The sequence below is a fragment of the Ciona intestinalis genome, unplaced genomic scaffold, assembly GCF_000224145.3.
Source record: "Ciona intestinalis unplaced genomic scaffold, KH HT000063.1, whole genome shotgun sequence".
NCBI lineage: Eukaryota > Metazoa > Chordata > Ascidiacea > Phlebobranchia > Cionidae > Ciona > Ciona intestinalis.
The window spans coordinates 63551-77851 of record NW_004190385.1 but is presented as its reverse complement, the minus strand read 5'-3'; the positions used below and the strand labels follow the sequence as shown (position 1 = coordinate 77851).

At 36.4% G+C, this 14301-nt stretch overlaps 3 protein-coding genes and 2 long non-coding RNA genes across 7 annotated transcripts; 2 read left to right on the top strand and 3 right to left on the bottom strand.

Annotated features, from left to right (window-relative positions):
* Positions 1 to 698: 698 nt before the first annotated feature.
* LOC113474978 lies at positions 699 to 1568 on the bottom strand. Its single transcript, XR_003396699.1, has 4 exons — positions 1297 to 1568; positions 1170 to 1228; positions 1078 to 1115; positions 699 to 968 (listed from the first exon to the last, which is right to left on the bottom strand). It is a non-coding gene; the product is annotated as an uncharacterized LOC113474978 (long non-coding RNA).
* An 836-nt stretch (positions 1569 to 2404) lies between these two features.
* On the bottom strand, positions 2405 to 5134 carry LOC108950225. The gene is made up of 4 exons (XR_001975126.2): positions 4969 to 5134; positions 4043 to 4243; positions 3698 to 3775; positions 2405 to 3270 (listed from the first exon to the last, which is right to left on the bottom strand). It is a non-coding gene; the product is annotated as an uncharacterized LOC108950225 (long non-coding RNA).
* LOC108950224 lies at positions 2466 to 4942 on the top strand. Its single transcript, XM_026838165.1, has 5 exons — positions 2466 to 2695; positions 3057 to 3278; positions 3703 to 3792; positions 4087 to 4221; positions 4719 to 4942. Exons 1-5 carry the CDS (start codon positions 2495 to 2497, stop codon positions 4830 to 4832), a joined length of 762 nt encoding a protein of 253 aa, XP_026693966.1. The 5' UTR covers positions 2466 to 2494; the 3' UTR covers positions 4833 to 4942.
* A 52-nt stretch (positions 5135 to 5186) lies between the features above and the next one.
* On the top strand, positions 5187 to 8051 carry LOC100178551 (adhesion G-protein coupled receptor G7-like). The gene is made up of 7 exons (XM_026838164.1): positions 5187 to 5305; positions 5505 to 5668; positions 5931 to 6082; positions 6454 to 6627; positions 7016 to 7151; positions 7402 to 7527; positions 7838 to 8051. Exons 1-7 carry the CDS (start codon positions 5256 to 5258, stop codon positions 7855 to 7857), a joined length of 822 nt encoding a protein of 273 aa, XP_026693965.1. The 5' UTR covers positions 5187 to 5255; the 3' UTR covers positions 7858 to 8051.
* Positions 8052 to 9432: 1381 nt separating this feature from the next.
* On the bottom strand, positions 9433 to 13813 carry LOC494386 (transient receptor potential cation channel subfamily A member 1 homolog). 3 transcript variants are annotated; one of them, XM_018815329.2, is made up of 10 exons: positions 13415 to 13812; positions 13028 to 13199; positions 12716 to 12867; positions 12231 to 12365; positions 11744 to 11944; positions 11379 to 11477; positions 10948 to 11094; positions 10572 to 10751; positions 9991 to 10169; positions 9433 to 9613 (listed from the first exon to the last, which is right to left on the bottom strand). In XM_018815329.2, the coding sequence occupies exons 1-9, from the start codon at positions 13439 to 13441 to the stop codon at positions 9999 to 10001; spliced, it is 1284 nt and encodes a 427-aa protein (XP_018670874.1). In that variant the 5' UTR covers positions 13442 to 13812; the 3' UTR covers positions 9433 to 9613; positions 9991 to 9998. The 3 variants fall into 3 exon arrangements, with proteins under 3 accessions (XP_018670874.1, XP_002130151.1, XP_018670875.1); XM_002130115.3 differs by having other exon boundaries at positions 9440 to 9613; positions 9999 to 10169; XM_018815330.2 differs by having other exon boundaries at positions 9443 to 9613; positions 9988 to 10169; positions 13415 to 13813.
* Positions 13814 to 14301: the final 488 nt, after the last annotated feature.

Below are 14301 nucleotides of genomic sequence, written 5' to 3'. Positions count from 1 at the left end.
CGTCCGCTTGTTACGCACCGCATCGACCGTTACGACATACTGTGGCTGTTACGAACCGCTAAAAACGGCGACGTCCACGTAACAAACCCGCAGCTGTAACGTAACTAAGCCGACCGTGACGTAACCGCACCGAACGCAGGGTCATGACGTTGTTGACCCATCGTATCGACGTGACGTAGAGAAACTGTGACGTGGCCATCATCACAATTACGCAACGTGACGCCATTGGGATATATTAACTTTAACAGCGTGGGACATTATCAGTTATCATGGAATTAATTTAAAACATTGTGGGAAGTTTTAAAGTTAAATAGGTCAATATTATACTGCGCGTTGATATTACTCGAGTATATGTGTACCAAGACAAGAGTTCTCGCAAAGCAAACCGAGACAATACAAAACCGCTGTAAGATTCAAGTCCCAACAGATAAAACACTCTGAAGGAATGAACACTACAGTAGATGCTAATCTTTATCAAGTAAGATTGTTGCAACAATTCCTTTACATTTGTTTCAAATACATGTAGAAGCACTGAAAAGTGCTTGGGGGACATAGCTGGCAACATTAGGCCCAGCAAAAAATAGCTGGCAACACTGTAAGAGTGCACCAGCTAAACACGCAAACATTCATACTTAAACACTAAGCCTAAACCACCTGAAACCGACATCCTTTATCGGCGTCTTCGATCTTCTTTCTTCGCGCATACACCCTATACTAAGCCTATACACACCTATATTAGGTCTATACACGCTTATAGTAGGCCTATACACACTTATATTAAGCCTAAACCACCTGAAACCGACATCCTTTATCGGCGTCTTCGATCTTCTTTCTTCGCGCATACACCCTATACTAAGCCTATACACACCTATATTAGGTCTATACACGCTTATAGTAGACCTATACACGCTTAAGCCTACAAACACCTCAAACCAGCATCCATTGGCGTCTTCGTCTTTATTCTTCGTCTGTAAAATACAACATATGTTACGTCACAGTTACAAATTCAAAGTTAACAATGAGATTTAAGAATGCAGAGTAAAATTACTTCTAATAAACAATGACAATATACAATACCTTGCGCTTTTCTTCGGCAGCTTTATTCGCTGACTTTTCTGCAACAATATAATCGTTTAATATCGGTTTGTATATTATTACGTCATAATTACCTTCATTTCATCTTTGTGGCATTGTTCGCTTGATCCTCTGTGACGTCACATACCATGTTCTAAAATATATTATAATGACAAAAGTTAAATATATTTAATGAAGTTTGTGACGAAACAATAAACTTACGAAGTGGGTTATTCTGTTATGTCATCACCACTGCGTGACGTCACATCATCGATGTTTCTGAAAAGAGCTTATGTACGTAATAATGCCAATTGTGATTTATACTTTACCAATTCTTTGATCTTCTTGCTTCGCGCTTATAGCGCAAATATAATTAGAATATACAAGTAATGTGCCTTGCGTCGACGCAAAACGCGCATGGGGCCCCATGGAAAAAAATCGCGAAACGCACGCATAGAACAAACCGTATTGTGACGTAACACTACGCGAGATCTTAAGCGATTGTGACGTAACGAATGTAGCGATTATGTGTAACGTCGCAAGTGAAGTGTATTATGACGTAATAAAAAATCGTTGCGAATATTAAAGCGCTAATGAATAACAGTAAACAAGGCGCAAAACTAGGTTGGAATAAACAATGTATCAAACAAAGCAAAATAAAATATAGTTTAATATAATCAATATTAGTGATACGGTATGCTATTTATACCATTGAGATGTGCTGTAGTAATACAACGCTATATTTGGTTATAATGAAACAATACTTAACTCAAGTCTTGCCAGAAAACTTGTTGAAACCTTCCAACTTGTAACCTGGTGTGGAACCAACTTCATCTAAACTGAAACGTGGTGTGAATGCCACGCATTGTAAGCGAACCAATCATCGAAAAGCGGGGACGAATAATCAGCTGGTGCGGGGCGTCGGTCACGTGGTATATTTAGCGCGAAAATCAAAATTTTCTGGAATGTCCCGCCAAAAGTTGTTTTCGTATTTACGATTAAAACTAGTTACGTTTGTTAAATTGTATGTAATATAATATTTTATCATTATCTTAGCAAGCTATGCACCTTATGCTCACTGCCGAGTTACGATACTTTCATGTTTATCCTCGGGCTGGGAAAGCAAGGGGTTTATCTAATTGTGCACACCAAACAAATGTAACACCTATATTCCTACTGCTTTGCAACACGAAAATAAATCCTCATATTGACACTAGTTTGATATTGACTTTTAGAAAAATAACAACCCACTGTTATAACGACCAATTATTTTTCACACAAAATCTGTTTTATTTCCAACTGACAACGTTTCACAAAATCAACACTTACATTTGAATGAAATATTATTTGATTTGTTTCTTCGAACGAATTAGTTTTTAATTAAAACAACGAAGAAAATGCTACAGATTAAACCTGTTAAATGTTACCACAGATTAAACCCTCCACAATGATATGCTTGATGGTATCGATAAGCAACCTCCCCACCAGTGAACCACCGGCAGCATCGTCCCCCCCACCTCAACAGGATGTATTACTACAATCACTAAGTGTGTTCGCCGCTCATCTGGATCTTGGGAGTAGCGGCAAGTTTGAATACAGCACGCCAAGTATTAAAGCCATGGTAAGTATGTGGGTGGGACTAACTTGTGTGACGGGAAAACGACAGTCGTTATAATATGGGTGTTCTGTTTCATACACCTCGTGCCCGCTTACAAGTTGCCACGTATGTAACTTTGTAGGTGATTGTTTTTATCTGTATGGCTGACAATTTGGACAACCCATTAGAGACCACTGGGTTGGAACAATTGCCGTTAAGTATCCTGCCCAAGGACACATACGCCTGCAACGGTGGCAGCTTTGAGCTTTGAACCCGGTAACCTCTCGCTGCAATGCATACCCGTGGCTGTTAGCATATCACCAACTGTAATCTGTAAACCTTTTCGTTATATTGCATATTACAATAACACAACCTTCCACCCCAGGTCCAACGCAGCGTACCAACCAACCATGGTCAATACGCCGACGTTGTATTCGTGGATTCAAATTCAAACAAACCAATCAGAGCGCTTGTACCGAGCGCTACCATGGCGATGGTTGCCAACAAGTCACATGACCCCCACCCGGTGTTCAATGTTGCCTTTTTCCTTCACCGCGATAATTCTCTTTTCCCCCCCTCGAGTAACGTGCCGTACAAACCTACCCAGGTGAAATGTTACAACATATGTTTCTATCTCTATGATTATTTTTATGTTTATACCTAACTTGTTGGAACAAGAATCAATGCAACTTATTTTATCCTTGCATGGCGGAGCAACGACAGTCGTTATAACATGAGTGTTCTGTTTCATACACCTCGTGCCCGCTTACAAGTTACCATGTATGTAACTTATTTATCCTCGCATGGCGGGGCAACGACAGTCGTTATAACACAGGTGTTCTGTTTCATACACCACATGCCCGCTTACGAGTTACCACGTTGGTAACTTTATGGGAGATTGTTTTTCTGTATGGTTGACAATATAAACAACCCATTATTGACCACTGGGTTGGAGCAATTGCCATATATGATGCCAGCTTTAAGTTATAGCACAACACCTACCATAATACAATGTTGTCTACTTACCTCAGGTATTATCCGCACAAATCAACCTGACATCGGTGAAGCGACTTCAACAGCCGTTCCAATACAATCTTCCACTCCCTGATGAACAAATCAATGTAAACAACAACAAATAGAACAGCCATAATTACTACAATTATAAAAATTTAATAAAAAGATTGTTTAATGACTGAAAAACAAAATGTACATATGAGTGTAATGAACAATAGAGATGTAATAATCCCGGCAACCAACTTTATGAATTATACTCGTAAACCTTCACTAATAACCTACAAATATTTTGCCATGCATCAAATATTGGGATATTTTGTACTAAATTATACTTTGTACAACAACTGCAACACTTACCCCTATAATTGCTATCCCCCCTCTCAATACAAACTCACTCGCAGACGAAACGTATATATCGTTGTGGTTATTGGAACGTGGAAGCGCAGGATTGGATGTTCGATGGTTGCCAAGCAACGGGAACCCCCGGCGACCCCGAGTGTTTGTGCGATCACATGACCAACTTCGGACTTCTTGTCGTGAGTTATAAGATTTCTATGACTTTTAATATGGATGATATAGAAGATTTGTTTTACATTATTTAAGAATTCTATGTTATTGAAAATATTTCTAAAACTTAGATTATAATATTATACTGTATATGATTTCAGTTATATAAAAAAATGGGGCCTATATATACGTTTAGGCTGTTATGTATTATGTTAATTTGCGGAAAAAAAGAGAAATCTTTTCATATATTGTTGCTGTCGGGTATGTACCGTATGTTAAATTTGTAAACAGATGTTTTGTTATTTGTTTGCGAACCGACGTTTCAACGTCATGTATAGGCTTTGTGCTGTTGTTGTTTCACTTTAATAAGGACAACTCTAAAGGACATTGAAACGTCAGTCGCAAATAAAGAACAGAAGATCTGTTTACAAAACAAGCATAACATACGCCATTTCAGCAACATCACATAACACTTATATTCATATTGAATCTTTAATCCATGATTTTAAACCAAAGTATTTTCCAGCAAACGATCCCAAGTCCTCCCAACTTTTCATTGCAAATATTTGGGAAGGTTTGTCTCTCAATATCTATTGTGTGTTTTGGGTTGATTATCATCATACACCTCAAATATGAGTAAGTCATATGGTGGAAAGCATGAGGCATGAGGCATAGGCGTAACTTAGGGGGGCGGTTGTGACAGGTTACCCAGCTTTTGAAACAGTGGTGATATCATGCGCTTTAATACCCAAGTTTTTGGTCTAAAGCAGCTTTACCTGATGTTAGGTGTCGATACCAACGTTTGTGTCCATTATGACACATTAGCTCAAGCTGCAGCCCCATATAACAACACAGGAGTTTTGCGGCTATACAAAAATTTTAAACTGTTTAAACATTTTTTTAAACTTTACATGAAAAAAACATTTTTTTTAAAAATGACCAAGAATTTTTAAAACTGAACCCCCAAAAAATTAAATCTCCCCCAGGAGTCTACGTCGCGTTCGTACAACGACCACGATCTTTCTTTGATTGTGTTGTAGTTGCCGGGTTGATCCATTACTTCATGTTGAGCGCTTGGGGGTGGATGGTGGTGGAATGCGTTACTATGTACAGGTGAGGGGCTAGGGGGTTTAAGTAGTTATTATTGTTATTATAAATGCAATCTCTGTACAATCATTATAAAACCAGTAATATGATGAAACATTAGTCGTTTAAGATCACAAAAAAAAGATCTTTAAAGAACCATAAATTATATTTATTTTGTAAAAATACCTATATTAGATTTATACGTGATAATATTAAATCCCCCCAGAATGTTCGTACGAGTGTTTCACGCCATCGGGTCCAACTACGTTCTCAAGTCAGGGTTGGCCGTTTACGTAACATCGGGGTTGGTGTTCGGGGTCACTATCGGGGTGACTAGGGGTTATTTTGACAACAAGGACTACGGGGGTTGGTTGCCTGAGAAACTTGATGGTGCGTATGATGTATATGGGTACCGGTGTGGGGGGTAAATGATATCTGTTTATATTGGAGCCAATATTTAACAATAGGCGTGACATGATACATGGCGTTGTAGGAGCAGCTCATACGTGGCTTTTTGAAGGCAGGGAAAGTTAGACACAATTTCATGAAGCAAATCTAACTTTTGGTTGTAATATTGGATATAACATTTAAATTAAGTTCTTTCTACCATATTCAAATAGATAATTAATAATCACTAACACAAAATATACAGAGAACCCGTCCTACTACATAAGCCCTCAGATATGCTGGCTTCATGGTTCAGCACTAAGGTTCGGTTTCATGCTCCCCATCGCGCTTTGTTTCCTCACCAATTGCATCGGATTCTTCTTCGTTACTCGAGCTATAACGTGGGGGGGAACTAAGGTGGGGGGTGTCATAAAATATGTAGTCCATTACTCTTAATATAAATATCATACGAGGCTAAAACACAAAACCATATTCATTGGCAGAATAGAAATGAAAGGGATTAAAAATACCATTTTTATAACAGCATTAAATCATATTTTTTAAAACCCTTTTTGCCTAAAACTTCTCTTTTAAACTTGGTTTAACCAAATTTCAGTAAAATATAAATTTTTCATAAAACAAAGAACTAGAAAAGTGCAATTGCGGTTTTATTTCAAAGAATTTTAAAAATTATTTTTACAAAAAGAGACTGACCCGGGCTGTGCCTCTGACTCTTTTATCAATTGTATATGACATCACAATACCCCATTAATGACCTCATACAATAGATTGCATCCACACAAAGCAAACGAAGGGAGGGAAAACAACATTTGATACGAATTGTTACGATTACTTTCCTACTTGGTCTAACTTGGTTCTTCGCGATCCCCATAACTGTATCAACCGATCAATATGTGGTGAACGTGTTTAGCTGGATATTTACAATCGCTAACACTGCACAGGTGGGTGTTATATGAGTTATACTAGATATATATTTAGTTCGTGGGGTTGAAACAAGATGATATTGCTAATTTTTAGTTAGTGGGACATAGCTTGGTTGTAAACCTTGTCTCCAATTGTACAGCAATATTGCTGTGAACAAGTGGCAGGGTGGGCAGGCCAACCCTGGAATTCTCTACACTGCATTATTCAGTAAACATTACAACCAATAAGTTAGATTTGCTTCACAGAACTGTGTCTAACTATCCCTGTGTTATATTAAGATTGTCGTCAACTGACATGCCTTAGTGAAGAACCTCACCCATATAGAATAAACTATGTTTAATGAACAAACATACCTTTCATATTTATCCATTGCCACCACCATAATAAACATCACAATCTACACAGGGGGTTGGTATGTTCTTTCTATTCTGTGTACGCAGAGAGGACGTGTTTAAGTTGTGGACCGGATCGATTAAACAATTATTCAAGAAAACTTCAAAAACTAAAGATTCAACAATATTCACTGGTAGCAACATGAAAAGTAAGATCAAATATACACAAATATACATCTTTAAAGTAAACCATAAATGCCAAAGTATTTTAACTGGAAATATTTTAATGTTTGAATATTTACAGAATTATATAACCAAGTCCTCATGACTTAAAAAGAACGCTGTTGTTAATTGTTAAAAACTTGGAAACATGGGATATTAGTCTATGTGTATCGCAACAGAGGAGTCACATTATTTGCATCTCACCCAATCCACATTACATGTGTCCACACCACGCAGGTACAGCAGGAAGCGATCAAATGGAGTCCACGAAAAGTTTCGACCAACGGGTTATTCCGTCGAGCGAGCATGAGGTGGACGTGACAGGGATTAGGTCGTCAACCTTTCACCCCAAGAGAACCAATGGTCGGTAATATAACAGTTGGTCGCAAAAAATAGAAAATATTTGTCATGCTTGAAATTTCAATTCTGATAAAATAACATTTATTAGTGTTATACATCGGCTCAAAAACTCTATCTATGTATATTATATACATAAGCATAAATACATATTTCGAAACATTTTATTCAATAATAAAATTAAGGATTTTACCAGAAAATTGATTTCCAACATTACTATGTTGTTACGTCTGGTAGCAAAAACGCAAATTTGCAATAATTGAAAAGATGTTTATATAAAGTTCTCTCATATTTAACTTGGAATAATTATTTACAGAAGAAGAAGAAGTAATGTGAGACAACAACCAAAGGTCATTCATTGTATATTACGTCATTATTTATTCTGTGTTTAATTATCATCATGCTATCTCAAGAAATCATCAATTTGCATTTGTTTAATAATATGTCACTACTTTTGCTTGAAAATTGTATCGTTGCAAATGAAAAACAGCATAAATAGACTATTAAATAAATGAGATTACTTTGTCTATATACGGTTGCCCTATGTCCCCAGTCGAGTTGCTGAAGTTGTCTGCTGTAGTTAGTTCGCTAGTTCTGCTGCTACCATTGTAGAGATACCGTATGCGTCCTTGGGCCTTACCCTGTTAATTGCTCCAACCCAGTGGTCACTAATGGGTTTTCCAAATTGTCAGCCATACATAAAACAATCACCCACAAAGTTACCAAGCGAGGGTAATTAAGTTACACGCATTCATCTAACACTAAAATAAATATTGAAACTTTAGCATATTCTAGTTTAAATTATTCTGCAGTTAAAATAAAACAAATTTAACAATAACTTACACAGCAATGCTTCAACCAAAACATCGTCTATCGTCGGATTTTGCCAAAATATTTAAAATTAGATATCTAGCTCCAACTAACGGATAGGTTATTTATCAAAGTTTACAGCAGTTGCGCTAAAGAGCACTAATTTAAACATATTCAAAATGTAAAATCTATACTGACCTACAAACAAAGTACAATGCTGAATTTTAAGTTTATTATGTCTTCTATATTTGGTAAAAGTATACCAACTAAAAAAGAAAACATGTCGCCCCCCCAAATGATTTTAATTTTACCGCCACTAAGCGACAACTTGCGGAATTTTATTTATTTAAGTAAAAGTAGAAGGTGGCGCTACCGAGCATGTAGATCGCAACAAAGTGGGGAGTAAACTAAAGTTGCCCAATATTGGGTAAATATAACAGGAAAGCGAGCAGGCATAACATTAATTTAAAAATTGATTGCCAAAATCCATAAAAAATATCTAGATCTAAAATTACCCCCTTTTAATTTTTGCTATTAACCAGCGTCACAACATAAAACACTCGACGTTTTAAATTCGACGCTAAATTACAGACCCAACATTTCTATTTAATTTGCTAAAATATTGACATCCGAGCATTTAACTCACTGCTCCCCAAATATTTTTTATATTAACCATCACAATGCGACATCTTTTGGATTGTAAAATAGTTAAGAAAAGCGCCAGGTGCTGCTAGCGAGCATGTAGTTTGCAACAGAACGGGGAGTAAACACCGGTTTATTCCAAATAAAAAGTTTTTTAAGTGTTTATGAAAGAAACACACAGAAAAATCAATACTTTTCTAAATTTATTAACAGAAATTATAAAAACACAACTTTGACATTTTGACCCTAGTTTATAGGAAACTAATCATGCGTGTTAACAGTCACGTGTCATCGACTTGTGCAGATTTAATATAAAGGGGGAAAATTAACGAATTATTTAAAAACTGATTAATTACTTTGTAAACTTTCCGGATGACTGTAACAAAGTGTCAGCTACGCTAACCCCTGCTACAAAATGTTCACTGTTGCAACTTACTATTCAGATATGATCAGTACAAACAAAACACAACAAATTATAAAATGTATTGACACAAATCATAAAAAACACATTTTATGCCACGATTATGCTACATGCTAGTGCAATATACTAATCATAGATATCTATGGTGAAACTATTAGAAAACGGGGAGTAAAAAAGTAACCACCAGAGTGAGGTAGAGCACCAAGGAATGCTGAGAATCTGTGATGAAACAAATATCATTATGATGTCTTACAATTTATTGTTTGTCAACAATGCATAGTTAGATGCATGGGGAACATAGGATGATATTCTTGTCGACTAAACCAGTCGGTCGCGGTAATTATTGGCGTTTTTAAGAATAAAATCTAGTCTGTGTTTTTTTCTGTGCATTACTTAATACAGAAGTTAGTCAGTCAAAATGCATCGACTAAAAAAGCAAAATGGAATTTAGTCGGCGACTAGTTTAGTCGCAGCCAAGAATGCCTCGCCAGATAATGCAAAAACACAGAGTTGTTGCACTTTGTAACAAACATTATTAAATGAAACACAATCAATCTAAATATAAGTTACATACATGGTACACCTTTATAAACAACCCCCATACCTAATCGTCGTCATTGTTTTCCTCCCACTTCACATTAAGGTTCGTAGCAATAGCTTTCAACATGGATTCCAATCCTTTGTTCCTTTCCTGCATATCATGAACCATGGATCGAAGATCACCGAGTTTCCTCCCCATCGTTTCTACTTTGGTGTCGATTAGTTGGAGGTCTGACTGTGGGGTGGTCAAACATGAAATTATTGATTAACACAATTCATCATTTATCTCTTCGAGTACGATAGCGAAATTAATTAAAACAACAAAGAAAAGGAATTAGCAGCAAAACGACGGTCGTTGAAACACGCTATGGGTAAAAACTACTTTTGGGAACTGTATTAAGATGTAAACAACTGGATGGGGGGTTTGGGGGAAGGGTATTAATAAGCATTCCTGGGTCATCCTTGTATAGTGATAAAGAATACATGGTTCACTGTAGGTTCTTGTACGCTATGTTTACTAACTAAACCAGGCTGCGTGTTTATGCTGCTAGCTTTGTAGGCGTATGTGTCCTTGGACAGTAACAGCAATTGTTCCAACCCAGTGGTCACTAACAAGTTGCGAGGATAAATATTTTACCTTCTCAGGGTTAAGCGCGTCGTGTATCGTGCGATGGTTCAAATGTTCCTCGCTGTGAAACCAACGTACGATCCAATGTTTACGACGATGGAGGTTCGGGAAGAATGAACGAGATTGTCGAATGAAACGACGACGGAATATTTGGGGGAGGGTGAACTCTACTTCGAGGGCAAGTTTCACCTGAAGGGGGATGGGGGGGTGTTTTATACGATGTGGGAAAACGTTACTGGAAAGTATGGGAATTAATAGAGTAGGGAAAGGGGAATGGGACATCTTTAGCACATAATATCCAGATATCCAAGAAAAGAGGAAAATCCTCAAAATTTTGGTGCAGAAAAAAAACAATTATTATGCCAAGATTAAAATAAACGCAAACCTGCATAGCCAATCTTTCCAACTCTGCGTTGTCTTGCACCCCCTTAATATCATCAACAGCCAACCCCACGAGCAAGTTCATGATAATTATGCTCATAATAATCATGAAAACGACAAATAACGTGTAAGTCACCGCTTGGTACGAAACCTGAGGAATAACTTTTCATTTTTAAAAGCTAAAGAAAAAGTAATATTTAGGAAATAAAGTTGAAAGAATAGAATATTTACTCATTACAATGTTACAAAGTTAAAACTGGTATTAAAGAACAATTATGTATATTATATATATTAAATTAAATCCAAAAATTTAAATTAAAAGGAAAAAAATTGTTATTACAAACTATTTAATTGTTTTAAAATATTACAATACTGGAAAAAAGTTTGCAAAAATAAAATTATTTTAACATGACTACATTATAACATCATAAATACCATTGTTGGAACAGAATTAAATATTCCGTCGTATTCAAATTCTCCGATCATCATGACGCTTGTTTTGATTATCGATTTCCACCATTGACTAAATGCTACCTGATGTTTGGATATAAATCATAATTTGTTGAAACTTCTTGTTCATCCTTGTGTGGAAACGACAGTCGTTGTAACACGGGTGTTCACCTCGTGCCAGCTTACGAGTTAAGCATGTTACTTTGTGGGTGTTTTTTTTTGAATGATTTTTTCATATTTTTTATGTGTGGCTGATATTCTTGCCCAAGGACACATACACCCACAGCTTGTTTAAATCAAACTTTTTCATGCAACACACTATATTTATATGTAATCCACACACGAGGTACCTGGTTCATGAGCAAGACATAGAAACTCAGCGCGAACCCGAGAATAAAAAGAACAAACACAGCGAAGAACGACGCAAACGTCCACAATACGTCGTTAAACATGAGAACAAAAATTCCAAATCGAGGAAAGTTTTGAATGAAAAGTAGAAGTCCAAGCCATGAGAAAAAGAGAGCGGCGGCCCCGCATTGCCACTGCCATGGCTGTTGAGGGGGGGGGGGGTTGTTATTGTGGTGTATATATGTTAAATACGTCTATAAAATTAATTTGTTTAAATAAGTTTTGCATACCCATAAAAATAATCAGTTTATTTACTTGTTATTAAACAAACTCATGAGTTTGAAATTGAAAAAAAAAAAAATGTTTTTATACCGGTATCATGCGTTGGGGTAAAATTGCATTTTTTTGAATTTGGCAATTAAGTTTTGGGACAAACACATGATACCCCGGTATCATGCGTTACGACCACACATACAACCCACACCTCACCTCTCTCATCCCAGTTGCCCTCGAGAAGTCGTTCACGTTAATAACAACCAAAATAGACAGAATATAAAGGGCCATCTCAATAATATTCGTCGTGCTACGGAAGTAACTTAACCGTTGGCTGAATAATTGAAACGCCTTAAAAAAATAATAACATTTTACTTTTTTTTCAAAACTTTAGACCTGGCTAACAAGAATAAAACTTGCACGTAGGAAAATGTTAAAATATAATTACTAACGACCTCAATTACTAATTAAATGCTCTTGTTTCTACAAAGTAATATTTTGATTATGTTAACACCAATTAAAAAGATCCTCCTTTAATTATAAATGATCACTAATTATTCATTGATGGTTTCTGTATATTGCTGCAGTGATTATTTATTACTTAATTACATTAAACACAGACGCTAACAAGGTTCAGTCGCGGCAAAAAAACAACAGCTAAATCACCAATTACTTTGTTTTATACAACCTTAAGTACTTACCTCCTTAACGAGATTCAACCCGGCCAGCACAAGTATAATGACGGCAGCCACCGGTTGCCACCCCGAGTAGTTTGGTCGACATGTTGACCCCCATTTATCTTGCGCGACGGGTAATATTGAGGTGCAAACGTTTGGTATGGTTGCCGTCGTGTCTGTGGGTTTATTTAAATAGTTAATAATTTATAATATTATTAATTATTTTAAAATAATAGTTGTTTGTTGTCAATTCAATTCTCTTTGTTGTTTTAATTAATTTAATCTTCGCTATCGTATTCGAACATCGTATTTAAATTTATGTTTGACGCTACTCACTGTAAACGAATGGCGGGGGGACGGTTAGCATGTAAGAGTTTAGGAAAGCCATAAAGATGATATATATTGATAGGTTGGTGTAGTAGAAAGTTCGTCCGTAAGATTTCCATTTATGGTTGAGTAAACTTATCACCAGCGGGTGGCGTAAGAGAGACTCGCGCTTCGATTTGACCTGGAAAGAGAAATATAATTGTTAATAAATTAAAATATTATTATACTTCAATGAAAAGATTAATTATTTTCCAAACATGCGGACATAAGCGTATGTTGTTGCTGCCAGGTAACATGTAAGCGGGCACGAGGTGTATGAAACAGAACACCCGTGTTATAACGACTGTTGTTGCCCCGCCATGTGAGGATAAGTTCCACTCAACACAAGCCACCCACCATAACATAAAGAGGATGATTCTCCATCAATAAACCCGAGTCATCGGTGTAAGGCTGAATATCCCTGTTTACTTTTCCCTCGTGGTCGTAAACCTGTGTGGGTATTAAGCAATTAGTGGGTTTATTAAAAGTGAAAAAGATCTTCTGGCAATTGTAGGTATGTGTATAAATGTAAAAAAAATTATTTTGTGATTGTAAATGACCAATGTTTCGTTTAATTTTTCAGCAATTAATTATTGAATTTATTTTATTTGGGTCCTGCAGCGAGGCACGCCATGGGATCTGGGATTTAGGCCAGAGTTGGTCATTAGACATAACATTAACTGATGTCACTATTTAAAAATAAATAAGTTACACACAAGGTAACTTGTAAGCGGGCACGAGGTGTATTAAACAGAACACCCGTGTTATAACGACTGTCATTGCCCGGCCATGCGAGGATAAATAAGTTACATAGGTGGTAACTTGTAAGCGGGCACGAGGGGTAGAAAATCTATTATTTTTTAAAAAAATTTCAACCAAAATTAAACATAAATGCCAAGTTCTGATTGGATGAAATATAAATGGAATAAGATTAATAGTATGATGTCATAATGCATGATAATATGTAACAATCAACATTGTTTCAAACAAAGCATGACGATTGTTTAAAACTTTAAAATAAACAAACAAAACAATTCCCATGCCCAATGTAACATGCGACATACAAACAACAAAGCAATGATATAAATATAGAAACATAGAAACATAATTACCAATATATGAACATAGGCGCCGATCTTAGGAAGCCAAGGTGATCTTTAGGTTTATTTCATGTAATTATCTTTAATCGTTGTAGTATCACTAATTGTTACTTTGCCTACCCAGTTTATTCACAAACTATCATG

Excerpts from the sequence above, each read along its gene's own strand:
- LOC108950224 (XM_026838165.1), top strand. The coding sequence starts at position 2,495 with ATGTTACCACAGATTAAACCCTCCACAATGATATGCTTGATGGTATCG. Across the intron at positions 3,279-3,702 it reads TGCCGTACAAACCTACCCAG|GTATTATCCGCACAAATCAA; the intron begins GTGAAATGTTAC and ends TACTTACCTCAG. Across the intron at positions 4,222-4,718 it reads CCAACTTCGGACTTCTTGTC|CAAACGATCCCAAGTCCTCC; the intron begins GTGAGTTATAAG and ends AGTATTTTCCAG.
- LOC100178551 (XM_026838164.1), top strand. The coding sequence starts at position 5,256 with ATGTTGAGCGCTTGGGGGTGGATGGTGGTGGAATGCGTTACTATGTAC. Across the intron at positions 5,306-5,504 it reads GAATGCGTTACTATGTACAG|AATGTTCGTACGAGTGTTTC; the intron begins GTGAGGGGCTAG and ends AAATCCCCCCAG. Across the intron at positions 6,083-6,453 it reads TAACGTGGGGGGGAACTAAG|ATTGCATCCACACAAAGCAA; the intron begins GTGGGGGGTGTC and ends CTCATACAATAG.
- LOC494386 (XM_018815330.2), bottom strand. The coding sequence starts at position 13,441 with ATGGAGAATCATCCTCTTTATGTTATG. Across the intron at positions 12,868-13,027 it reads CCCCCCGCCATTCGTTTACA|ACACGACGGCAACCATACCA; the intron begins GTGAGTAGCGTC and ends ATAAACCCACAG. Across the intron at positions 12,366-12,715 it reads GGTTGAATCTCGTTAAGGAG|GCGTTTCAATTATTCAGCCA; the intron begins GTAAGTACTTAA and ends TATTTTTTTAAG.